General features: G+C 53.3%; 1 protein-coding gene across 9 annotated transcripts in view; it reads right to left on the bottom strand.

The window, feature by feature from the left end:
* The window catches only part of Hip1 (huntingtin interacting protein 1), a 132,368-nt gene that overhangs the window by 28,742 nt on the left and 77,168 nt on the right, over positions 1 to 26,458 (bottom strand). For 4 of the 9 annotated variants that reach the window (XM_078023878.1, XM_078023877.1, XM_078023880.1 and 1 more), the window contains exons 2-8: positions 17,694 to 17,757; positions 13,666 to 13,808; positions 13,389 to 13,445; positions 8,408 to 8,488; positions 4,570 to 4,646; positions 3,991 to 4,052; positions 345 to 485 (exon numbers count right to left, since the gene is read on the bottom strand). In XM_078023878.1, the coding sequence (XP_077880004.1) occupies positions 345 to 485; positions 3,991 to 4,052; positions 4,570 to 4,646; positions 8,408 to 8,488; positions 13,389 to 13,445; positions 13,666 to 13,808; positions 17,694 to 17,757 (625 nt within the window). The other 5 variants (XM_021728582.3, XM_005328517.5, XM_078023879.1 and 2 more) reach the window with 4 other exon arrangements.

The following is a 26,458-nucleotide window of genomic DNA, read 5'->3' as shown; positions in this document are numbered from 1 at the left end:
GAGGAATAGAGACACAGCACAGATAGAGATGGACCATCCTGGGACACAGCAATGGCTTGCTAGGAGCTGTACCCGGCCCACCATAATTTAGACCCCGTTCTTCCATTTTCAATTCTCTCTTTTTTTCTTTCTGGTGGTACTGAGGATGGGACCCTGGCACTCCCCTGTGCTGGGCAAGCACCCTACCACTGAGCTACATTCCTAGCCCCTTCCATTCTCTTGACTGCCAGGAGCTCCAGGCACTTTTGAAACAGAAGCGGAGCCAAGGGCATGCAGCTGGGCTGTGGTCTCCAGGGACCTCCACGCCCGAGGCTCATGGAGAAAGATCCTGCGGGTGTACTCACAAGAGTGGAGTTTGAAGAGGAGCTTGACGGTGTAGTCATAGAGGTGGCTGCAGTCCAGGATGACCTGGATCAGCGGGGCGAGGCGGCACTGCCCTGCAGTGGTCACTGACACCGAGCGGGACATGTCCAGGGAGTTGAACACTGGAAATAAAAGGGGGAGAAAGCAACAGGGTGAGGCAATGGCAGGTGGCAGAGAGGCAGAGAGGCAGAGGAGGGCCCAGCATGCAGCAAGGGCCGACTGGGTGAGCATCACTCCAGTTCACTCACTTAGCCCTTGCAGCACAGAGAGGGTGTCCCTATCATTAGGGGAAAGCCAAGGTGTCATGCTGAGAGTTAAAGATGCATCAGAGAGCCCACGTGGCCACCCGCAGCTAGGCCAGGCGCCTCTGCCCCCGATGGCCAAGATGCCTGGTGTGCAATGAACAGGCTCTGCTTTGTGCAGAGCCCCGTGACAGCCCTGAAAGACGAGATCTGCTCATCCCTGGAGAGCTCCTGGGACGCCCAGGAATCCCTTCTTCCCATCTCTGAGGAGCCTCCTAGTTCTGCCCCAAATGAGATCAGAAAGGCACAGCTAGTATTTCAGCTCATGTCAGGCCCAATGGGGAGATGGGTCACTCTGCCGGGGAGCTCTCAGGTCCCTGGGGCCTCAGAACCTGAAAGGAGCTGACCAATCAGGCCGAGTCGCTTGCATGTGAACTTGGCCTGACGCCCCTGGCCTTCGGAAGTGCCGCAGGCCTGGTGGTTGGCGGTAGCCAACAAGGGCAGAATGCGCTCAGCGGGGATCAGAAAGTGAAGGAGGGAATCTTTCCGCTGTGGCTTCCCAGTGGCTCGCCTCAGGGGTTCTTGGGCCATTTCAAAGGGAGACACTGGAGGGCACAGACGCACCAAGCAAGGGTCTGGGGGGCAGGATGGACCACGGGGTCAAAAGCTCATCGGGGTCATGGGGGGCCATCAGCAGACGTGCTGCCTCGACTCCCCCAAGTTCTGGAGAGGAAGCTGCTCCCCCACTTTCTGTTCCAGAGATCCCTCCATATTTATGCCCAAGTTCCTGACCCAGGAACTGGATGCCTGGCTGCAGGTCCTCAGCTCGCCCCCTGGCCTGGTGGGTTTCCTTCCTGCCCAGGCTGCGCATGTCCCTGGAGGTGCTAACCATGGCAGAAATGGACGTGACTTTCCCTGCAGCTCCACAGAGCGTGGCCCTGCCCAGAGCCCTGCGTGCTCTTCCTCCTCCGACTGCACGAATCCCTGGTAACAGGGTTAGTTTGGCAAATGGAAAAAAAAAAAAAAAAAAGCCCCAACTGTTCTAATTAGCAGGCAGCTTTTCTTCTTGACAGAAATTACAAGCAGCTGCCGTTGCAAGGAAGCCATCCTCAGGCTCCCTCTCTGGGGCTGCCCGCTGCCTTCTTGAGGCCTCCTGAGATGGCCCTTGGTGCCCAGCACCACCCACAGCAGTGTAAGTGTGGATGAGGATGAGTGCTCAATCTCTCTGGGCCTCCAGAGGCTTCGCTGTGAAGCCCAACGATGCCAAGCGCACGCATCACAGGGTCTTGTAATGTGCAGCGGCTCTTGGCTTTGACGCTGCCTGCAAGTCCCCATGCCCCTATTCTGTGTCAGTTGGTCTGGGCTAGGGTCGGGGCAATGGTGGTTTTCAAAAGCCCCCTGGGTGAATCTAACAGGAGACCAAGGTTGAAAACTGACTGCTGGCCTGGGGTGTCAGAACCCCTGGGGCAGATAGAATTCCACAATGACAGAAACGCTCTGGCTGCACCATCCAATATGCCACACTTGCCTAAGTATGGCTTGTGCAACTGAGGACTTGACTTTGAAATGTTATTTAACTGTAACCAGTTTAAATACAAATGCTTCTCAGCTTAGGGTGGGGTTACATCCTGATCAGCTTAAAACACAGTAAGTTGGCACTGTGACTGCACCCGACCCATCAACATTGCAGCTCAGCCAGGCAACCGGGAGTGCTCGGGACACTCACGGGAGCCTCAACTGGGCAAAATCATCTAACACAGAGCCCATTTGATATGAAAGTGCTGCATATCTCATGTAATTTATTGAAGAGCTGTTAATTTCAGGTATTTTGTGATAGTGGAGAAAAGCTGACTAACAAAGCCACACTCAAATCCTGCATGTTCTAAGCCGGTGCAGTGGCCTGAAATCCCATCACTTGGGAGGCTGAGGCAGGAAGATCACAAACAAATTCAAGGACAGCCTCAGAAGCAACTTAGTGAGGTCATTTCTCACAGTAAAGACTAAAGAGGGCTGGGGGTGTGGCTCAGTGGTTAAACACCTCTGGGTTCAATCCCTAAAACCAAACAAACAATAAATAAACAAATAAAAATAAAAAATAAGTCTTGCACATTCAAAAGCCAAAGGTAAATGAGTTTTGAATCACCTGTCTGGGTCCTTCCCTCCTGAAGCTAAATAATCATTAGCCACAGCAATTAATACGTGTTCATGTACCTTTACGCAAATAGTTACGGGAGCATATAAAAATTACTACTGAGGGCTGGGTTTGTGGCTCAGAGGTACAGCGCTTGCCTAGCATGTGTGAGGCCCTGGGTTCGATCCTCATCACCACATAAAAAATAAATAAATAAATAAATAAATAAAAATAAAGGTATTGTGTCCCACTACAACTAAAAAATGAATATTAAAAAAAAAATACTACTGAGTCCATCTATAGCACTTCCCTCCCTGACTGGGAGTGGCTTAGGGCGGGGATGACACTCCCTAATAGGTGTTTTGTTTTTAGGCCTCTGCCCACTTCACAGAAGGCCCTGCTCAAATACATTGCCAGAAGGTTGGTTCCTTCATTTCCCACATCCTGTGCTGAGCTGACTGGTCAAAGCATCACAGACTCTCAGACCTGTCACAGGTTTAGACCAGCGCTGGGACACAACAGGACACTGGGACGCATATGCTGTACAGATGAGCTCACTGAAGGGAGCAGACTTCAGGTGAGTCAAAGCCCTACATGCCCACTGGCTGAGAAGGCCACCAAGCCCGAGCGAGAATGCCTGTCCTCTGTCAGTCACCTGCTGAGAACCAGCTCAAATCTTAGCACATCATCCTCTGTCTCCCAGGGAAAGGAGCCCGGCTGGGAGGTGAGGGGGACAGAGACACCCAGAGGAGGGAGGTGGTAGCAGCTGAGGGTCTGGGGGTCCCAGAACTCTGGGCAGGGTGGTCAGCTGCCCCCAGTAGCAGAGTAGGATGTCCTGGGTGACAATCTAGCTTGACCCACTTTTCCCAATGGCTGCCAGTTAAATAGCACATACAAGGCCTCCTCCTGGGAAGGAATCACCTGGGTCACAGCCTAGCTCTGATGGCAGATGGATAGGGCCAAAGGATAGCAGGGCTGTGGCCACAGTCCACTGGCTGTCAGAGAGTAAGACCTGTCTTTGGAGTCTTGGTGGCCTGGGCTTTAGGAGGGAGGCCAGCAGCATGTTTTTCTGCTCTGATGTGACATCACTGGCTTCAAATCCACAGAAGAACTTCAGCCCCTCCCTGAATTAAGAGCACAGAGACATGTGACCTGTTACAGGGAGACAAGGGCTGGCCCCAGGTCCAGGAGGAAAACCAAGCTGGGAAACAGATCACTAGGAGAGCCCTGTCAGATGGAAGGGCAGAGACTCACCAGTCTGGAAGAGGTTCAGTTCACACTCCAGGTAGTCAAACATCTCCACTGTTAGCTGGAAACTGACCCAAGAAGAAAGAGAACTTAGGTTCCAATCTTTGTGGGTGTGGAGGCGCCCAGGGCCTGGTGTGTGCTGGGCGCAGGCTTCACCGCTGAGCTACACCCCAGCCCCTAAGGCCAGTCTTTGACCTGCCCGCCCCCAGCTCCTGCCCCCACCCCAAGGCACACACATGAGCACCAGCGCACACGCCCAGCCACAACCTCAGCTCTCGCCCGAGTGGGCTTTCAGGCCATTTGAAGATGAAGAAGGACAGAGAGTCCATAGTGACATAGGAAAGGGGAAGGACAGGTGCCTCGCCAGGCTGGGAGGTGAGGGTGAGGCAGAGGGGGGCCGCGAGGGGCGCCAGCCGGTGGCTCTGGATGGCACGCGGGAGGAAGGGGCCATCAGGACATCACCCAGGGGCTTTACCTCACCCCAGCCTCTGCCCCTAGCATCAGGCCCTCTGTGACCCTATCGGGAAGTGACAAAGGACAAATGCAGTCGCCTCCTGGGCCCAGGGCATGGGGACTGCCCCTTACAAGTTGTTGACGTCACTTTCTCCAGCCTCATCCAGCTGTCGGTCGCTCATCTGAAGGTTGCACGGGAACCTGGGGTTCTGGGAGGGAGGTGGGAACCAAGTCAGAGGGCGGTGATGACTCCCTAAGGCCAACAGAGCCAGCGTCAAGGAGCCCTCCTGGGATGTGACCCCACACACAGACACCTTGACAGGCTCGGAGACACCAAGCACCCACTCCACCCTCCTGAGTGAGGGGAGGCTCCTCCCCGCAATTTGTGCTCTGGAACATTCCATGCACACTCTCCCATGAAACCCTGCATATGACAGTGCTTGCTGTCAATCATCCATTTGCGGGGAAGGAGTATTTATTCATCCCCGTCCTTTCTGACCCCAAGCCAGGCTTCCTGCTGTCCTTGCCATTTCCTGGGGCTGCTGCTCTCCGTTCAGGGATCTACAGCATCCTCTTCCCCGACTGTGAGAACCCTCAGTGGTAAAATAAACTTGACAGCAGGAAGATATTACGAGAGGCAGCCCCAAAGTTGAGAGAAATCCTTCTCCTACCATGGGGTCTGTCTAGAGTGGACAGACCTGGAGAGCAAGGGGAACAGGCCAGAGAGATGGGGGGCCACCTCACCAAGGGGCTTCTAAGTTCCAGAGCCAAGACTTCAGGCTGCTAAGATGGGGACCTGAGATGAAGGAGGCGGGGCTGGGAGTCCCTCCTTTTTGCCTTCTCTCACCCCAGAGTCCTCAGCAGCTATCCTCCTAGTGTGGTCCCAGCCCCATCCCCTACTGAACCCGAGAGGCTGGGGCGAGGCCCAGTGCTCTGTGTTTCCTTAGCCTCAGGTGACTGAATGGGCGGGAGTGACAAGTGGGGAGAGGCCTGGGCGGAGATGCTAGGGGCTAGCCACCTGCCAGACCCTACAAGGTCTGGATAAACTTCCTCAGTCTTTACGACGGCCTGCAAGGCAGAAACAGTGATTTCAGTTTTAGAACGGAGGAAACCAGGGATTCTCTCAGGCCAGGAGCAGAAGCCCCCACTAATACACTCCAGGTCAGCTCTGGGCTGCTCTGGGTGCAGGGGACACAGGGCAGGGATCGAGCAAGGTGGGTGGGGCTGTAGGTACAGGCAGGGAGCAGAGTCAGAGCTTGTGCAGGGTCTTGTCTCAGAGAGACCTGAACAGAGTCCAGAGCATAAGTCCCCCGGAGAAGGCTAAGCGCTGCCTGGGTCCAGGCGCTCTCGGGCAGGGGACTTCTTCACAACTGACCCTATTTCAGCCATGCAATCACCTGACTGTGCCAGGCACACAGCCCCACTTAACCTTAAAACCCTAAGCTTGGGGCTGGGAGGGGCTCAGTGGTAGGGCATTTGCCTGGCATGCCCAAAGCCCTGGGTGCCATCCCCAGCATGACAACCAACCAACCCCGAAGGGCACGTCAACTGTTTTGACGGCTTGCTTGCGGGTGCCCCACATCTCCACTCTCCATCTTTCTATCTTTCCCCTCCTGCCAGAAAGACCCAGCTTGCAGCCACTGAAGGACAGGGCTGCCAAGGGCCAGGGCAAGCCCGGGCCAGACGGGACAGCAGGGCTGGATCGCAAGTGCTGGCTCTGGCTCCTACCCCCTGCGTTCCGTGGCACAGTCACAATATGCCATCTCCTGCCAGGAAATCCCCACTGTGGCCTCGGCTTCCAGGCTGCGCAGTGCCAAGGCCCCCAAGACAGGCCTGGGTTTGCTTCCAGGGCTCCTCGGGGCACTGCCACCATCCTCGATGTCGGGGGCCAGCACGCAGGGCTCTCAGGCTGGTCGCCTCTCCTTTCCCACGGTGCTACCCACATATCTGTCTTCCAACCTGCTGCTCTTCTAGAACTTCAGGGACTCCTCCGCTTCAACCGCCCCCGTCCACGAGGACACCGTGCCTTCCTCAGCCCCACTGACCAGGGCTGGGCTCTGTGCTCAGCCCTCCCAGGTCCCCAGGTGGCTCTACTCCATGCTAAAGGGCTCTCGGTTTTTGATTACCCCAGTACTCACCCTAGTCCCTGGCACCTGGGTCAGAGCCGTCCCATGTGCCGTGTCCTGCATGCTGCCATATGACCCTTGACCACCTCAGTTCCAATCCCTGTAACTCCACCCATCTGTCAGGACCAGTCATGACCTAGAACTGCCCCCTACTGACTCCTCCCTCGCAGACCCTCCCTCACTCTGGCTGCAACATCCAGGTCCTGGCCCTGCTGTCCTCTCCTGCCCTCATGTCCAGCTGGTCCTCCTGCTCTGTCTCAGAGACATCCCACCCCGACATGCTCGCTCTCCTCCTGGCCTCTCTGGCCCCCCCTGGACATCAGGACTGGAGCCCCCACCACTCTGTCAGTTCTAGGGGCCATGTCCCAATTCTGGTCCTCATCGGCAGCCACGTGGACAGCTGGGGTCTTTTTTTCAAGTCCACCTTGCACAAGGCCCCAGGAAGGACACCCTACAATGTGCAGATGACCCTTTATAGCCAGGTCTCCCCTGGGTGTGGAGCAGTCCAAGGAACTGCCCAGGTGGGTGCCAAGGCCTCAGGGGCTGGGATGGCCTTCCGCAGCTGCCTGGTCCCTGGTCCTGTGCTGTACTGCCCACGTTTCATCCTGACACAGGTCTGCTGCAGGTTCACAGGGACACCAAGTTGTTCCAGGCCTTGTGTCCCTGGGTCTCCAGGCTCACTCAGGCTGCTCCCCTGCTGGGTCACCTCAGTACACATCCTGTGGCAGACTGGGGTCTTGGGGAAGGAGTTTTGTTGCAGGAGGGCGGGGTTAGGCCAGCCCCAGCAGCCTCACTGCAGCGCCTACCGCCAGCCCTCGCCAGCACTGACTGCAGAGAAGCACCCAGCCAGGTCCTCCCAGGATTCCTGACCACAGAGAACACTAGAGCCAAGGAGCCGCTGCTGCTGTGCCTGGCCACACAGCTCGGGGTGAGGTGTGCTGCAGCGGAGAACCCAGCACTCCAGACAGAGCTCAGCTTACTGCCCACGGCCACTGTCCCCTGTCCCCCCATCCCCATGCATTGGTGCTGCCTCCTGCTGCTCTCCACTCTAGTCTTACTGCTCACACCTTCTCCACCTCGGTCACTTGCCCTAGCAAACTGGGAGACTGCACACGTGGGGACACGATATTGCCCTTCTCTCTTCAGGGCCCGACCTGTTCTGGCCCATGGCAGCCCCTGGGTACAGCATGGCAGAGGTGTCCAATAGGCCTAGTTCACATTCCTGCTCCATCTCCCCAGGACATGGCCACGCCCATTGTCATGCTGCCGTGGGGACTGGGTGTCGCACAGGCAGGTTTAAGAGAGTGGCACAGTACACATGGGTCGACACTGCCCCTTGAGCACATGGGGACCACAGGGATAGGCACCAGAGGAGGTTCCCCCTTCCTCTCCAGCTCCCCAGCTGCTTCCTCTTCCATCTGGTGGCCACTCTGCTCCCACCACCTGTCTGCCCCTGACCCGCCTCCAAGGCCCACCCTCCCACACTGTGGCTTCCTATTTCAGGTGCCCTCCGCAGGCCCCTATGGTCCTCAGGAGCACCTGACTTGGCTTCCCTGATGCACCTCTGCACGCAGCTCTGCACCTAAGAAGGTTCTCTAGGGACCCTGCAGTGGGGAAATGTGGGACCACTGCTTCCTAACATCTCACAAGCAAGCAGATGGACGGGCCTCCTCCTGTGCAAAACGGGGAACAAAAGGGAAGAGGACAGTGCCTCGTCCCCTGTCACACCCCAAGGCCTGACGGTGGCGGCCCTATCAACCACCTTTCTCTCACACAGCATGGAGGCAGGATGCACACTCCCTTGTGCCCACAACATTCCCTGACGAGGGCCCAGCAGGACTCACCTTGGTATGGAACTCCATCTTGGTTCTCAGCAGTTTGAGGTAGATGCTGCAGAGCTGTCCATAGCCCTCGCTCAGGTGGCCCTTCCAAGAAGAGGCAAGAGAGCAGAGGATTAGCATCGGGCAAACTGGGGGAAGCCTGCAGCCAGGGCTTCTAGGGTAAAGAATCTCTTTCTCTGACTATGAAAATAACAGACGTCTATGGCAGAAAAATTTAGAAAATATAGAAAAGCATGTATACAAATACATTGTTTTTTTTTTTTTTTTTTTTCCACTCTGGGGATTGAACCCAGAGATGCTCTACCACTGAGCCACATCCCTAGTCCCTATCATTCTTTCTGTGTTCAGACAGGGTCTCACTAGATTGCTTAGAGCCTTGCTAAATTGCTGAGGCTGGCCTCTAACTTGCAATCCTTCTGTCTTAGCTTCCTGAGTCGCTAGGATTACTGGTATGTGCCACTGCAACCAGCCTCAATTTATTTTTTCACATAATACTGTGATTTCACCCCATTTTTCTTTTGTATGATCATTTTCAATGACTGCCTAGTACATTATACATATGCACTATCATTTATTGAACAAACTCAATGTTTGAAGTAGTTGAAGCCAATTCAAAAGAGCTGAAATGTGTGCTGTTATAAATTATGCTTCAGTGAACATTTTTTTTTTTTACACTATGATCTCATTTTATTTATTTATTTTTGAGGCAGGGTGACATCACCCAGGGTGGTCCCAAGCAAACCTCCTGTCTTGGCCTCCCAAACAGCTGGGACAAGAGATGTGTACCACCGGCCCCGTTTGCCATACAATACAAAATGTGAGGACTTCCTTTGGGTAAATTCTGGATAAGGATTTTCATGAAAGGATTTTAAGTCTCCACTTAGCAATCTGTCAGCAGTCTAGCCATAGGCTATGTCTTTCCTTCAGTCTTTCTGAGCACAGTAAAGTTGCTCTGGGAAGAAGCTAAATTAGCAGAGTGATGCTGGCCACTCCCGGTTATCTGCAAACTAAAACTGAATAGCTGTGGCCCCAGAACGAGTTCTGACTCCAACATTTTCTTTCAAGGTTGCTCAGAATAAAGGACCTTCCCTGAAAGGCACCTGAAAGGGCCTCCAAGGGCCAGGAGGGCCCAGAGGAGGTGACAAGTCACCGTCAATGACAGAGATGGCAGCACTTATATGACCTAATCTCCTAGGAACACTTCACACTTCATCAATTCAGTTTTTAAAAAAGATTTCTTTTTCTTTTTAGTTGTTGTTGGCTCTTTATTTTATTTTTATGTGGTGCTGAGAATCGAACCCAGTGCCTCACATGTACCAGGCAGGTGCTCTACCTGTGAGCCCCAGCCCAGACATTTCATTAATTTTCATGTAATGTTTATTCATTTTGGAAAGATGGGAAATTACTGGAAAGTAGAAAAAGAAGCAAAAATATTCTCACTGTCAGAGATGCTTTAACATGAAAATGCACAAGAACCAGAAAGTAAAGCTGGTTCCAACTTCCAGATACTCTTAGTTCAGGGGAAGAGACGGAAGTGCATGACAGAAGGCTTCAGGGATCCCAGGCTGGGTAACCAGGCAGCCGAGTACCAAGGTGACCTCTCACTGAAAACCACCGAAAATATGGGCAAAACGTTAAAACCTTCTTTTTGAAGGTAAACAGCCGGAGTGGAAGGGGGTAGCTGGACACACACACACACACACACACACACACACACACACACTGACTAGCACTGAGGCAGTCCTGTCTGTGAATCGTAAAGAAAACCCTGGCCACAAAGCCTTGCTGTGATCAGAGGGAAGGAAAATCCACTACTGGGGATTGGATTCCTCAAGGGATCTTCCCAGAACTCACAAAACCTGAAGCTGAGAATTGAATTTACAATGATCTCAGTGGGAGCAAATAACCAGCTCTCTCTGGAGGAAGCTGCCTTTGTTATTGACTTCAAAGAATTTTCACAAATAAGATTGCAAGGAAAATGAGTACCTCGATGTGGAAAATAACTAAGCACCAACAGAAAATATATGTCATGCGCAAAATCTACCAAAAATGCCATTTGGCAGGAACAGATCTCTGAGGACTTCAGAAAACGGAATCATGAAAAGTGAGATATGAAATGAGCGCACCTAAGACGTCTAAGAAGTAAGAGGGTCCACGCTGGGCCAGGGAGACCATAAAGGGCAGCCAGCAGAGCTTTCCTGGTTTTGTTTGTTTTTCCCAGCACTGGTGATTGAACTGGTCCTGAACCAGTGGGTGCTTAACACTGAGCCACATCCCCAGCCCTGTTCATGTTTTACTCTGAGACAGGGTCTCAATAAGTTGCTGAGTCTGGCCTCAAACTTGCAATCCTCCTGCCTCGATTCCCAAGCAGCTGGGATTACAGGCATGCGCCACTGCACCTTGCCCAAGCAGATTTTTTTTTAAAAGTATTTCAAGAAATGAAAATCACACTAAAACTGAAAACTTTATGGAGAGGTTTAACAGATTAGCCCAGGTAAAGAGGGTACAGTGCACTGAAATCTAGAGGATGGAATTATCCAGAATGCAGAAGAGACAAATAGGTTAAAAAAAAACTCAAAACAGCAGCTCAGAGACATGGAGAGAGACTGACAGGTTCTAACTGAGGCGCAGAGGACAGAACAGTGCAAGGACAAAGTTTATAACGACATGGAGAATGTCTCATAACTGAGGAAAGATGCTAACCTGAAAATTAAAGAGGTCCAAAGAATCCAAAATAAATTCACCCTTAAACACATTCTAAGATCTTAAAAATGGCCAGAGATTAAAAATCACAGATTAGCTGTGAAGGAGCAACAGTGAGTTTCACAGATGACTTTAAGAAAATAATGGAAGTCAAGAATCATGGAAGGGTAGCTTGAACAGCATCCTCCTGTGCTGAGAGAAAATAACTGTCCCCCTAAAATCCCAAACCCAAAGAAGGTTATCTTCATGAAGGACACTGAGTCAGGACATTCTCAAAAAGCAAAAATGTATGCCACCAGCAGACTCTGGGTAGAGAAAGTTCTGAGAGAAATAACTCAGGCAGAAAGTGATCCCAGATGAAAGATCAGAGGGTTACAAAATGAAACAAAGTAAAACAATATGGTATAGAGCTTAAAAAGAAAAAACCAGAACTAAAATAGCATAAGGGTGGAAGGAGTGCATTTTATTAAAATAGTCCAGGGTTGTGGCTCAGTGGCAGAGCACTTGCCTAGCATGTGGGAGGCACTGGGTTCAATTTTCACCACCACATATAAATAAAACAAAGGTCCATCAATAACTAAATAAAAAATAAATAGTCTTAAGTTCTTTGTATTCCACAGGAAACAGGTGCAGGTATGAAACTAAGACCTCGATCAACTGAACAAGCATTTTTTAATTATTAAAGAACATAACGAATTATTTAAAAAGTAGAGGAAAATTTTAACCTCTCAACTAGAAATGAGAGAACCCCAATCAATCCCTAAGAAAGCAATGAATGAGAAAAACAGACTAGGAACAGATGGGACAAAGGGAAGCACAAAGTAAGCTGGGAGAGGCAGTGGCTGAAAGCTAAGCTACACTTAGCTCTGAGGCCAAGCACACGCTTAGCCTGAGCACAGCCCAGGGTCCAGTCCACAGCATGAACCCCATCCCCCAAGCCCCCAAATATCAACAACAAAAAGTTAGAAAATGCCAATCTAATTATATCTTACATTACAATAAATGTAAATGTACCAAATGTCCAGTTAAAAGACAAAGATTGTCAACTTGAATTAACAACAACAACAACAACAAAAAAACCCCCACCAAAATCCTTTGTGGCTAGCCTGGGCAACACAGTGAGACCCTATTATCAATAAAATAAAATAAAATCCAACTGAATGCTACCCACAAAGGATAGTCTAAGAAAATGAAAATATTGGAAAGTTGAAAGTAAAGGGTGGGGAAAGATGCCAGGCAAATTCTACCAAAAAGGATAAGGACCTAAGCTTTACATGCCATAGGGAGAGCTTCTCAATATGCACTTGGGAGATCTCGGGGCCCCTCTCAGGTTGTTCAGGTAACTCCCCTTGTGACTTCTGGATAAGGGGCTTCCCTCTCTGAGTCTGTATTCCTACACTTAAGATAGGTAAGCTGGACTGTATAATCATTAACATCTTGTGAATGCAGAGAGATACAGATAAGGCTGAGCAAAAGGCTAAAATAGTAGTTCTCAACTGGTGAGTGTAAAAGCATTTATCAGAATCAACCAGGGAGATTTTTCAAAATGCTGACTCCCTCCCACATATATCCCTTGATCCTCAGAATCCAGAGGGATCTGGGTGTGTATAGAAACACTCTTTTTTTTTTTTTTTTTTGGTACCAGGATTGAACTCGGGGGCTCTTAACTACTGAGCCACATCCTCAGCCCTTTTTCACATTTTATTTAGAGACAGGGTCTCACTGAGTTCCTCAGGGCCTTGCTAAGTTGCTGGGGCTGGCTTTGAACTCGAGATCCTCCTGCTTCCCAAGCAGGTGGGATTACAGGTGTGTGCCACCATGCCTGGCTAGAAACACTCTTTCAGTTGATTTTGAGATTGCCACCTATCTCCCCAATCATGCTAACGCATTGAGAACACTCAGACAGGAAAGAAAAGGCACTAGCAATAAATTAAATTAAATTAAATTAATTAAGAATTAAAAATGCTAATTCCCAACAGAAGGAAAGAAGTAGGAATCGTGGTATGTCCCTGCTAAGGAATGCCCACACCTGGACAGCTTCAAGACATGAGTTCCCTTGGCAAGAGAGGCTCCCAGACTTTGGAACTTTCCTGCAGCTTCCTGGTACCCAGGCAAGAGAGTGGACATTGTGGTACTATTTGGGGACACTTGTACCCCGTCCCTGACATTCAGGGAGAAAACCTAAACAAGTTGAAAGAGCCTGAATCTGTCCATCCCATGGTCCTTGCTCTGTGGCCTCTGGAGAAGGAGCAGGTGCAGCTGGATGCATCTCCAAACTCACCCACATCCTGCTCATGTCACTCAATTCACTTTTGTATCTCAGAGAGTCCTTCAGGACCTGTGGAGGGAAAGAAAGAGCCATGAGCGAACAGAAGGGGAGGCCAGAGGACGCTGAGGCTGGGCCATGGAGGGGAATAGAGCCCCACTGGGAGGTGTCCACCCACCTCTCGTCGGTAACCAAAGGCTGAGAGGAGGGAGCCGTGTGGCAGTGGACCAGCTTGTGGCCCAGGCGCTTTACCCCTGGGGTGCCCGGCCTCCCCTTTGCCCCAGGGACTCACGTTTGGGTGTCCATCACGGAGGACCTTGTGGAACACATGGCAAAACTTCCAGCAGAGCATGGCGTTGCTGGAGAGAGGCAGCCGGTTGACCACAGACCAGAAGGTCTGAGCGCCTTTCTCGTGGTGGGTGCCCAGGATGCATGGTGAAGGGGTCATGGAAAACCAAGGCGTGAGTCCTGCCTCGGAGGCTGCTGGCCACTGTGGAGGGCCAGGCAGCCGCACGGGCCATGGCCTCCCTACCTGGAGGGACACTGCTCCGCTAAGTCTCCACAGACCTGGACATTCATCTGCCAATACAACGCCTTGTTCTGGTAAGAGGTATTTTATGAGGCAATTTCCCCAGGGATGTGTCTGGAGAGAAGGGGTCAGTTTCTAATTTGCAGAAATCACCCCCTAGGCCATGAGTGGTCCTAGTGGCCCTCCTTGAGTAAGCCAAGTGGGTGGTGGAGCCCTTGGGGAATAACTGTGGCTAACGCAGGGAACCCTGCACCCTGATTGGCTGATTCTCTGGGGTCCTCTTCTAGGAAGTAGTCTCAACTCCTCCCAGGTTATGCTCTAAAAGCATTATAACTTTCCTAATGGTGAATAAATGTGGAAACCACTCATTCTCCTCAGCAGGGGTGCACGTGCCTGGTGGAGGAGTAAGTTTTGTTTAAAATGCCCTTCCTTAAAACTCCAAGTGCCTCTGGCACCCCACCTCCTCCACAGACCTCCTGGCCTGTTCAGGGGTGCCCTGGTCCTGGGAACCTTGAAACTCCTGCATGTGGAGTCCTGGGGTGGCTCCCCCCTGGACCCAATTCCAAATGCACCTATTGCCTGCAGGCTGCCTGCCACGGTCTGGAGACCGACCTGGCCTGTCCTTGGGTGGTTTTCAGTGTGTGTTGCAGATCTGTCATTAGCAGGCCCTTTCGGAGGCAGGAGAGGACTTCCCCGAGTCTTCTGTGACGTTCAGGGTGGCATCACAGACCCAGGAACTAGGCACCACTGACCCTAAGTTCAGCTCTTTTTTTTTTTTTTTTTTTATAATCGAATCAAGCCTTTATTGAAGCACACCAGTGGCTAGAACATAAAGCTGTTCCCCTGATCAGCCCTGAACAATTGCAAGGGCACTCCTTATAAGTCTAAAAACTGCAAAAGGGATGTTCGGGGGTCTAGCCAATGTAAGCAAGCCAGGTTACAGAAGCCGGAGAGTGCAATCAAGCGGTGGGAAGCCTAACCAATCACAGTTAGCCCAGTCACCCCAGTTACAGAAATGCTCATTGGGCTATTTCCCCATACGGGCCACCAAATGCCGCAGTCTGGCTGGGCACAATTCACGAGCCACTTATTAAGCAGGAATGAACTTTATTTTTTGAATGCACATGCCGTACCACGCAAGCTCTTCAGGAATTCCCTCAGAGCCCAACTGCCACCACCGGCTCTCCTGGCCAGCACCTCAACCAAGTTCAGCTCTTGACCCTGAACGTGGGCCCTCTTTATCCGGGCTTGGGTAAAAAATGCATTGCTACTTAGGGCAGGGCACTGTGCCCAGGTCACAGGCTCAGTGACTCATGCAGAACGCAGGTCACTGAGCTTCTGAGCTAGAAAGTGCCATTGTGTCCCTGACCTGGATGAAATTTTCATCTCTAAGGGGGGTGGGCTTCCTGTACTTTCAGGTCTGGAGCAGAGAGCAGTTTTCGATGCTGGTGTGGTCTTTGAAATAGTTTATGAATAGAAACTTTGGGATTCTGTTCAGAGGAGAAGGAAGCAACAAGGAGAGCCGGTGGCTCCCTCTCCTGGCACCGCGGGTGGTGGTCACAGTACCTGAGCGTAGTCTCCCCAAACAGAAGCCAGAGTGGGTACCGGGCCAGTGGGCACCTGACTTTGAAAGAAGCCAGGAAAACCTTTTGTCGTTCTTTTGTTTTATAGGCATTTTTTATGCCCGTGATTGAGTCAGGTGCAGAAAGAAAATCTAAGACTCAGTCCAGGCTCATCACGAGTGGACCCGGCGAGGGGGACCGACTTGCTCCCCATTAAGCTTCCAAGATAAATGACTGTCTGCACAGCATTTCTGAGGTCACAGTTCCTGAGGCTGACTCAGGTGGCACCCAGGACAGCTAATAAAAGACACATGTGTTTTCATCTCCTCCACCAGGCACATGTACCCCTGCTGAGGGGAATGGGTGGTTCCCACATTTATCCACCATTAAGAAATTCACAGAATGACAGCACTGGACACTCACCTTCTGGAGTCTTTGGCCAGCTCTTTAGTTTAACTGGGTCTCAAAGTGGGCTAGGGAGCTCCAGAGGGGAGTTGGAGTCTCTTCCAAAGGCCACCTGCCCCACCCCAGGTAGCCTGCAGTGACGTGCATGAAGTGGCCCTGCCACAGCAGGCTTGGCCTCACTCTACAGAGCCCTGGCCCCCAGAAGAGACCCTGATGATGACACCCCGCCCTATGTCAGGCTGGTCACAGGTTCTCTGCAGGCAGGGGTGGGGACAGAGAATGCCCTGAGAGAATCAACTGGCCACTTAAAACCAGGGCCTTCCTTGGTACATTTTTAATCCTGGTGAGAGAATCAAGTGTGGCACAGTAAAGAAGGGGCCTGGGCCTTTCCAAACAGAGGGGAAAGCCAACAGACCCTCCAGCGTCAACTGCTAGAGCGACTGGCTTTCACTGTGATTCTAGGAGCCACCCAACTGATAAGTACTGGGCTCCAGGGGTTTTGCTGTAGGTTACACCTCTGGGGACAGTTCTGGGGATGGCCCCAGGGTTAACCACTAAGTTGTTTTTCAGGAACCTGGACGTGGCCTTGTCCAGCTCAAACTGGTTGAAGCCACCAATCCCTTCACCTGGGCCTATGAGAGTGTCCATGAGTGACATTCTGACTCAGAGGGCCTAAGACTCCACCCATAGACCCACCACCATTTTCTGAATGTGCCTCTGACCAGAGCCCTGACGACTGACTACCATGTGCAGATCACCCTCACTTCCCTTCTGACCCCCAGTCGCCCCACATGACCCTGTCCCCAGGGAGGATTCGAGACCTGTTCTCCCTGCTCCACACTCAGCTGCCTTGTGAGCAAACTGCAAAACTCATCCTTCCAGGGATCAGCTCGCCTCGGGGTGGGCAGAACCACCCTGTTCAGTAACACTTCTGGGGAAAATGGGCAAGAGCTGGCTGGGCTCACGCAGGACGCGACTAGAGGCACCCAGTGGGTTGGGGCTCCCCACTCCAGCCCCGCCCTAACTTCAACCAATAAAGCTCACTGAGCGGTGCTGGGGCCCCCCTGACCATGAACCTGCAAGGCCTCCTCAGGCCCTGAGGCCTGTCCTGACCTCATGGGCCTGAGTGGCTGGGGCACAGCAACCCAGAGGAGCCCAGGCACCTGGGATTCCCCCGGCCAACCGAGGCCTGGACTCCACCTGCCCTGCCCTGGGACACATCGCCAAGGCTCAGCCCACTGGGGGGCCTCTCGCCTTCAGCCTTCAGGGATTAAGCTCCCAAACTCTACCCTTTCAGGATGGATAAAGTCGGCCTGCACCTGTCTACCAAGCCATAGAGCCACGTCGGCTTGGGGTGGGGACCTTGGAGAGGGGCATTTGAGTTACCAGTTCCCTGGTCCACTCTGAACTCCTGCTTTCGTCCAGCATCTGTTGCACCTGTTCACAAGGATGGCTCTCACTCCCGTGCTGAGCCTCTGCCTCGGCTGAACTGCAGCTGAGATATTTTTTCTTTTTGATTTCAAGATCAGAAAAGGGGAAATGACTGTGGTGTCCCCAAAGGGGGTCAGTGTGGCCCTCTGGGCCAAGTGGCGACCCTGGAGGGCTTTGCAAACAGGTGACAATCCTTCTGAGCTGCAGGAGACCTCTCAAAGGAAAGCCACTGTCCATTGACCTGGTGGCCCTGGGAGGCCTCAGTCCACCCAGATGGTTCGTGGTCCCTGAAGCCAACTCTCCCTGGGAGCTACTCCAACCTGGCTGCTCCTAACCTCAGTCCCACCATCTGACCCCGCCAGGGTCGGCCTGGAGCAACATCCAAAAGGATATTTCTGGCATGTTTTTCCTTCACAGCCACTTCCTGCGTGTTAATGGCCTTATTGATGCTGACAGTCTGCAAAACAAGAGGGGGAGGGGAAAGGCGGGTGAAATGAATAAGCCTCTGAGGGGGGCTGAGACCCTCCTGCCCCCCCATGGCCTCCCTGTCCGCTGACCTCCTGTCCAAACGCCACTGGCTCCTTGGTGGACACTGGGGGCAAAGGTGGGCAGTGCTCCCAGACCAGCTGGCCTGGCTGTCCTAAGAGAACGGACTTAGCTGCCTGGCATTGGCTGTGCCCAGCTGCTGCGCCTGCCTGCCACTCACTCACTTGGCACACGGAGGTGGCAATTAAAGCCGGCACAAAGGGAGGCTTTTCATCCCCAGGGAAACATTATTCCTCAGGGAGCAGGAGGGAGGGGTGCTGCTGCCCGGCGGGTGGTGACCGTGGCCCAAACCCATCCCGCTGCCCCTCCGTCACCTCGAGTCCCTCTAACCTCCCACAGGAACTTCCCTGGCAGGCCACTGTGGTCTCCCACCTTCCTCTCTTGGGCATTTTTTAACTCCCTGGCAGATTCCCTTCTCTTTCCTTAATTACGTCCAGAGGACATGAGAAATACCGCTTTCCAGTCGTTTTTATTTGGGGGGCACCAGGGATTGAACTCAGGGACACACTACCACTGAGCCTCACCCCAGCCCTATTTTGTATTTTATTTAGAGACAGGGTCTCACTGAGTTGCTTAGTGCCTTGCTGTGGCTGAGGCTGGCTTTGAACTTGTGATCCTCCTGCCTCAGCCTCCCAAACTGCTTGGATTACAGGCCCAAACCACCACACCAGGCCTGGTCTCTTTCCATTTTGCAGAACACAAATCCATCGCTATCACTGACACAAACACATTCAAAGGAATCATGTCTCGGATGCACTTTTCTTTTGTAGGAATCTTTCCTTTTTAAAAAATTTTGTTCCATTCCCTCCGTGGACGTCATTTGCCCCTAAGCCATAGACAACACCCCAAGCTGTCATCCGCAGGCTTCAAACATGGGATGGTCACTTGCAGACTTCCCCACATCTCACTTTTCTATGGGGAAACTATTTTCTGGACCTCTCCCCGAGTGCCCGGCACACCCTTTACTCATTTTTGGAGATGCCATTCCACAGTGCTGGTGGCCTGAGTGCCCTAGCCCGTGAGTGGAAACACCGAGACGGTGCATTTCCAGTCTCCCCAAGGTCAGCTACTCAGTCAACACTCCTCCGTGTGCCTGTAGGGAGCAAGGCTTCCGTCTCCAAGGGTGGCTTATGAGAACTGGGGTGCCTGGGTTTAGGTGCTGTCGTAAGCTCCCATTATGGAAAAGCCTGGAGACAGACAGACACACACACACACACACACACACACACAGAGAGACCAGCCTTAGGGCCCTGACACCAAGCCTTACAAACATGTGGTCACACTGGCTTCCCAAGGGCCAGGGTCAGCAGACATTTTCTGGGAAGCACTAGTTAATAAATATTCTAGGCTTTGCGGGCCACATGGTCCCCATCAGTCTCAAGTCTGCCACTGAGAAACACATACATAAACAAGTGATCAAGGCTGCACCCAATAAGGCTTTGTTTTCAAAACCAGGTGGTGGCTGGCTTTGGCCCTGCAGCTGTAGTTGGCAGGCCGCCCCTCCCCCATTCTATACCACCAGCCACTGACCCGTCCGTCCTTGGATTATTCTGAAGGAGAGTCCAGACTCTGTATCATTTTCTGTTTGTTTTTTTGGTCCTGGGGATTGAATCCAGAGGGACCAAACTACTGAACCACATCCCCAGCCCTTTTTACTTTTTGAGACAGGATCTCGCTAAGTTGCTGAGGCTGGCCTCAAACTTGCCATCCTCCTGCCTCAGCCTTCTGAGTCCCTGGGATCACAGGCATGTACCACTGCCCCTGGCTGACACTGTAGCACTTTCTCAGTAAATCACCACTCCTGGTGACTGTGAAAAAGACTTAACCGGCTCAAGTTGGATTAGGTGACTTCTAGGTCCCTTCCCATGGTTAGACAGTAAAGGCCCATCAGATGATGGAGGGTCCTGGATACCAGGGCAAGAAGTAGTGGGATGTGGGGGCTGGGGATGTGGCTCAGTTGGCACAAGGCCCTGGGGTGGGGACCCACAGAAGGTTCTCGAGCAGGGGACCTGATACAGATACCCCTCCCTCCTCCTGAAGCAGAAGTTACTTCTGCAGCGTTCTAACCAGGGAGAGTGTGGGATGTTTGCCTACTGCACCATGGGGCCTGGCCGAGGTTAGGGCCAACTAAACCAAAGCTCCAAGGTACGTGCCCGGCCCTCCTCTTGCAGCAAGGCCCGAAGGCAGAGGCCTTCTTGTGGACGGCGGCCTGGGGCCCAGCTTCCGTGGCCAGGCTGCTCAGGGCTCCGAGGCACCAGGCAGGGCCAAGCTCAGCTTTCTGAGCCCTTGCGGTCAACCTGAGGCCCTCCAGGACCCTCGGATGTCAGCTAGGCAGAGGTCACCAGGCAGAGGTTCCTGGGGGCCCAGCTCTGTTGCTTTAATAACACTTTGAGCCTGGGACGCCACCTCTCTATCCTTCCTATGTCACATGACCCCGACTATCAACATTCTAAATCCTGCCCCAGTCTCAGACCAAAGACCACATTTTACCATTTTCTAGAACTTTCCAAGCTACTTTTTCTTTCTTCTTTTCTTAAAAAGAACTTCAGTTTCTCTTAATGTAGCCAACACGCATGTTGCCTTTCCTCCTCACCAGAATTCAGGACAAAGGGGACATGGCTTTGTCCCTCTCTACAGGCCCACTGCTGCCCGCAGGGCAGAGGGTCCGGATGCACTGTGGCTCAGCTTCCTGTGGACCAGGTGTGTGGTGACTCACGGCCACACAGGACAAAGTCCTTCCCGTCCCTGTCGGCCCCAGACTCTGCAAGACGTCACTTGGCCTGAGGTGGGGCCTACCTGCGGGCCAGGGCAGTGGGGGCAGGGCTCCTGGGCGCAGGGTGGGCAGTGGGGCTCAGCGGCTCACCTCTGGAGGGGGCTCTGGGCTAGAGAACATCCTCTGGGAACAGGCTGTTCTCCAGATTTCCCTGGAGTCACACAGGACCTAAGACCAGCCGAGTCTCCCCTCAAAGAACGGCATTGTGCACCACTTCCTGCCCGCTGGCCCCGGTGTCGCAGGCTGGCCTCAGAGAGCCAATTACCAGCAGGCACCGCAGGAAGGGCGGCCCTCTCCTCCCCTCGCAGCCTCGGCCTCCCTCCTGCCCCTCCCCAGCCTGGTGGCCCTGCCAGGCCGTGGCCAATGGGTGTCCTTGGGGCTTCACTTCTGAGGGAAGCGGGGCCTGGGCTGGCCAGCTGGGCCCTGTCCGGTCACACACACAGCTCTGGGCAGGAGCCCAGCCCTTGGGCTGCCAAGGCCAGCCCAGCTCATGGCAGGGCGGACAGGGAGGAAGTGCCCGAGTGGGGGTGGCACCACGGGTGGGGGTGCAGCCCTGAGGGCAGAAGGGAAGAGGGAAAGCAAGAGGAAGGAAGGAAGGAAGGAAGAGATGGGCAGAGAGCAGGAGGGAGCCTCCGTTTGAATCTGGTTGGTCCCTTTGCCGAAATTCGACTGCCATTGGCTAACTGTCATGGTGTCCTTAGGAGGGGGGACCTTGAGAGGTGACTGAAAGGACGGGGTCAATGCCTTTCCGGAGTGGGCTTGTTCTCAGGAAAGCGGGTCGTCACAAAGCGAGGCGAGGCGGCCTCTTCTGTCCAGCTCCTTGGTTTATTCCCTGTGTGGTGCTGGTGCTTGAACCCAGGGCCTCAAACGGCCTCCGCCAGCTCTCCACCATGGTGTCCAGCCTCCTTCATACACACTCACTTGCTTTTGCTTTCCACTGTGAGTTGAAGGAGCAAAAGGCACTGAGCAGCTGCCAGGGCCTTGCTCTTGGACTTCCCGGCCTCCGGCCCTGTGCACTACATACACTTTTTTACTTTATAAATTACCTAGTCTCGGGTGTTCTCTTATAGCAAACAGAAAATGGACAAAGGCAGAGGGGGAAGCAAGCATTTATCTGCCCAGGGGAAGGCCTAGGGCCAGTGGCCTCAGCAACGCCTGCCCACGGTGGCAACTGGGAACTGGAACCGGCAGGGCTTCATGGTGCCAGCTCATCTTACTGGTTTTGGAAAGTTACAGAAAACAGCTTGGGAGAGGGGGCTTGGTCCAGCTCTCAGCCTCCTCCCAGCCCAGCCTGTATTCCTGCTACTGGTTCTGAGCTTCGTGAACCAAAATCCTCCCCCAGGTGCCTGGTCCTGAGATTCAGGGCTAAGCGGGCTCCTTGGGGTCCTCAGTCCCCCGGGGAGTAACAAGGCTGGCGATGGGGAAAGGCAGAGTGAGGCCTGGAGTGGGGAGAGACTCACGGCCAGCACAGGTGGGCAGCCACGGGGAACAGCTGGGACATCGGGTCTGAGCCAGGGTGGCAGAGAGGGCTGGGGCCATGTCGAGGACAGGGGACCTGTGACAGTGAGGGAATAAGCAAGGGACAGGAGGCTGGACAGCGGGGGTTTCTGCAGCATCAGTGAAACTAAGTCTTTCAAATTATGAAAATTAACAAGAGTACAGAGGCTCCTTGGGTGATGGTGGGGTCACGTTCCAAAAAACTCACTGTACATTGAAATCCTGTTAAGTCAAAAATGCATTAAGCCAGGTGTGGAGGTGCAGGCCCGTAATCCAGCTACTTGGCAGGAGGAAGGCTGAGGCAGGAGGATCGCAAGTTTGAGACCAGCCTCAGCAACTTAGTGAGACCCTGGTTTTAATAAATAAATAAAAATGGATTGCAGATTGCTCAGTGCCAGTTCCACACATACAGGCGCATGGACACACACGAAGCATTTACGACCCCTCACTAGCAGACACGGCGGCTGGGCCTGGGCTTCTTCAACACGCTCAGAACACTTATATTAGCCCCCTGCTGGCAGGTGGTCCACACAAAGCCTATTCCATACAAAAGTGTCGAAGGGCTGGCGTCATTTTCAGAACAGCTATGGGACACCTACGTGGGCTCATTTTCACGCCATCATGAAGCTGAGACACCTGAAGTTGATCCCTTCTACGTCAGGGACCGTCTGTAGTTGTCACTGTTACTGGACCGTGGTGCCAGCAGCATCCACGGCCAGGCACCCTCCCTTGGGCCTCTGCCTCCTACAGGGCATCCCAGCTGTGATTTGCTTCCAGGGGGCTCTGGAGGACAAGGAATCTGACCCTCTATTATCCAAGTCCAGTTGCCTCAGGTAGCGAAGAAAACAGGAGGCAGGGTCAGGGCTGCAGGTGGTGTAGCTTGTGCTTTGCACACGTGAGAACCGTCCAACCCCCGCACCAAAAGCCCCAGTGAGGCCAGAATTCAAACCCAGCTCCACCTGCACCATGCTGCCCTCAGAAACCCCCAGCGGTCCAGCACAAACCCACCCGCGTCTGCTGCGTGGTCCCCCAGGACCTTTTGCTCCTTCAACTCACAGTGGAAAGCAAAAGCAAGTGGGTCCCTTAGTTTGAGGTACTGATCAGGCTGGAGAATAGGAACTGATCCTTTGGAGAAGCCATCCAGGACAACCTGGCAGCGCAGATTCCTGTCCCCCTGTGGAAGCGACTCTAGGTCAGGAGACACAGCAAGCAGATGGCCACCTGACAGGCTGGAAGGACAGTCCTCACTGCGAAACCAGGTCAGCTGGCACTTTGATCTTGGGCTTCCGGGTCTATAAATATCTGTTGCTTGAGGGCCCGGCCCAGGGTATGTTTTTATGGCCCCCAGCTAACGCAGCACTTTCTCCACTTTGTAGGGTTTTGCTTGCTGCATCAACTGGGAACTACCAAAATTAGGACCATGACTCCCGTCTCCCTCGCTAAAGCCCGCACATCCTCTGACTTTTGGATTTGTGATAAGTAACTGAACAGTTGGGTCAGGCAGATCCCCAAAAGGTTGGTGCTGAGCCAGGCACAGTGGTGAATTCCTGAATTCTCAGTAGCTCGGGAGGCTGAGGCAGGAGGACTGTAAGTTCAAGGCTGGCCTCAACAACTCAATGAGACCCTGTCTCAAAATCAAACTTAAAAAGGGCTGGGGACATGGCTCAGTGAACTCAGCCCTGAGTTCAATCCCCAGTGAAAGAAAGAGAAAAAAAAAATGAAAGCAAGGCAGGCAGGCTCTGTTTGGTAGTGTCCCCATCTGGACAGTGGATTGGGAGAGTGGAGAAGACCAAGAAAGACTGATGTGCAAACCTGTGTTCAGTTGGAGGAGGGTGACCAGGCCTGTGCAGTGCCCCGAAGAGCTAAGGAAACCAGGGGGCACTGGGAGGAGCAGACCAGGGTCTGTCAACAGTGAGCGGCAGGTAGATGTATCTGTCCATGACACAGAATCCTTAGTCATTTCTAAAACAGAAGGATGTTGTGCTGCGTGCCAAAACACAGAGGGACCTCGAGGACACCATGCTAGGTGACATCAGCCAGTCACCAAAGGACAAGGGCTGAACAATGACAGTTACAGAGGTCCCTAGAGTGGTTAGACTCTTGAGAGTCAGAAAGTGGTTACCAGGGGCTGGGGGACGGAGAGAATGGGAGTTGCTAAAATAGGGTAAATTCCCCAGAGAATAGCCCGACGGAGTCACTGAGAAACTGTGGTTAGAAAAAGTGGGGGCGCAGGGGCCGTGGCTCAGTGGCAGAGCGCTTGCCTTGGTGTGAGGCCCTGGACTCACCCTCAGCACCGTGTATAAATAAAGCTATTGTGTCCACCTACCACTGGAAAACAAGGCCTTGGTATTCAGGGCAGGGCCACCCTGCAGCTGGTGAGACACTGTGCCACACGAGCCCAGGGGGGCTTTGACAGCTGTGATGGACAGTGAACAACTGGATGCGGGGACCTCCCAGATGCCGCTAACCAGTGGAGCTTGTCCTCAAAGGGCCGGCTGCTGACGGGAGAGGAAGCCAGACTTCCTCCTGCCCCTTCCTTCTCCGGCCGGGCAAATGCAAAGCATTTCATGAAGACTAGAAAGGGCGTCCAAGTTGCCCTGAGTATGTGAGTGGCACAGAGTAACAAGCAGAGTCAGGAGGGGACACTGAAGGACAGGGCCCTCCAGAACGCGGAGGGTACCCGAGTGGACACCTGCAGTGCTCCTGTGTGCACAGAGTAAAGAGGCCGGGCGAGGCTGGGCACGCGGCCTCGGCCAGCGGCTGTGCAAGCTCCTGTTTTCGCATCTGGCTCTCCGTCCAGGACGTCTTAGGACTGAGCACCGCGGCAGGGGCACTGACTGGAAGTGCAGGGCCGAGGGGAGGGGCCGCGGGACCCCGGGGCAGGGCTGCAGGGCCGCCCACGGTGAGGAGGGAGCACCAGGCTTGACTCGGAGGAGTCAAGGGCTCAGAGGGCGAGAAATGGTGAGGAACCTATCGCCAACCTCCAGGGGCCTGGCGACACGGTGGAGAAAAGAACTAGGAGTCATGGGGTCATGGAGAAAAGGACCAGGGATCACGGTGGGGTCATAGAGAAAGGGACCAGGGATCACGGTGGGGTCATAGAGAAAGGGACCAGGGATCATGGTGGGGTCATGGAGAAAGGGACATGGGATCATGGCGGGATCATAGAGAAAGAATCCAGGGATCATGGGAGTATAGTGGAGAAAGGGACCAGGGATCTGGCAGAGTCAAGGAGAAAGGGACCGGGGATCATGGAGAAAGAGTCCAGGGACCATGGCGGGGTGGCAGGGAGAGGGAGTGTGTTCAGGGGTGGCGAGCCACTCCGGGTCAGAGAGAGAAATCAAGGAAAACGCTGGGGAAGGGGTGATGGGGAAGAAAGGCCGAGAAAGCTTCAGAGACCTCAGTTCCCCACGGGAGGCACAGGGAAAGCCCCCAGGCTAGACCAGGACCCCATGTGAGCACGAAAGACGCCAGTTCTCTTCTCCTCAGGCCTCTCCACTCTGGAGGTGACTCCAGTGTCCCTCAGGCAGAGGACACACCATCTGCAGGGCGGACACCCACAGGGCGCCACTTGGCAATATAAAAAAAAAACCCCAGAGAGAGGGATGAATCTCAAAGGCACTAGGACACCATTTACACCATGTCCTGGAAAAGTCAGGGGCCATTTATGTCAGAGGGAACAGCAAGTCAAAGTCTTGAGACCGGCAGGACTGGGGCAGGGAGGGATGAGCACAGCAAGCAGCCAGATGGAGTGAGGCTCCTAAAGCACTTCCTGTGGCTTGGGTGAGGTCTGTGGCCACCAAAGCTCATGTTGAAATTTCACCCCCAATGGCATGGTGTTGAGAAGCGGTGGGACCTTGAAGAGGCAATTAGGTTAAGAGGGATCAACGACTTTCACAGGGGTCTGGGTTAATTCTCATGGGGACAGGGTTAGTGAACATGGGATTGAACTGTTACAAAGCCAAGTGGCCTCCTGTGTCACACCTTCTATACCTGCACCCTCGCCCTTCACTTTCTCCCATGAGTGGAAGCAGAAAGTGGCCTCTCCAGAAGTGGAGCAGGTGCCAGAACCTTCCTGCTGGAATTCCCAGCCTCCAGAAACACGAGCCAACACAAGCCTCTATTCCTTATGAATTAACCTGTCTCAGGAGCTCTGTAACAGCAACAGAAAACTGATCAAGACAAGGAACTGAAAGCAGAGGAATGATCTGTTTGTTATTGTTGTTGTTGTTGTAGGTTTTAGGACTGCTCTGGCTGCTGAGTGGGGAATACACAGTACAGGAAGCAGGGATGATAAACAGGAGACTATTACAATAATGCAGGCCAGGCACACGGGTGGCTT

This window comes from Ictidomys tridecemlineatus, chromosome 10 (assembly GCF_052094955.1).
Source record: "Ictidomys tridecemlineatus isolate mIctTri1 chromosome 10, mIctTri1.hap1, whole genome shotgun sequence".
Classification (NCBI taxonomy): domain Eukaryota; kingdom Metazoa; phylum Chordata; class Mammalia; order Rodentia; family Sciuridae; genus Ictidomys; species Ictidomys tridecemlineatus.
This window is presented reverse-complemented; position numbering and strand designations above follow the sequence as displayed.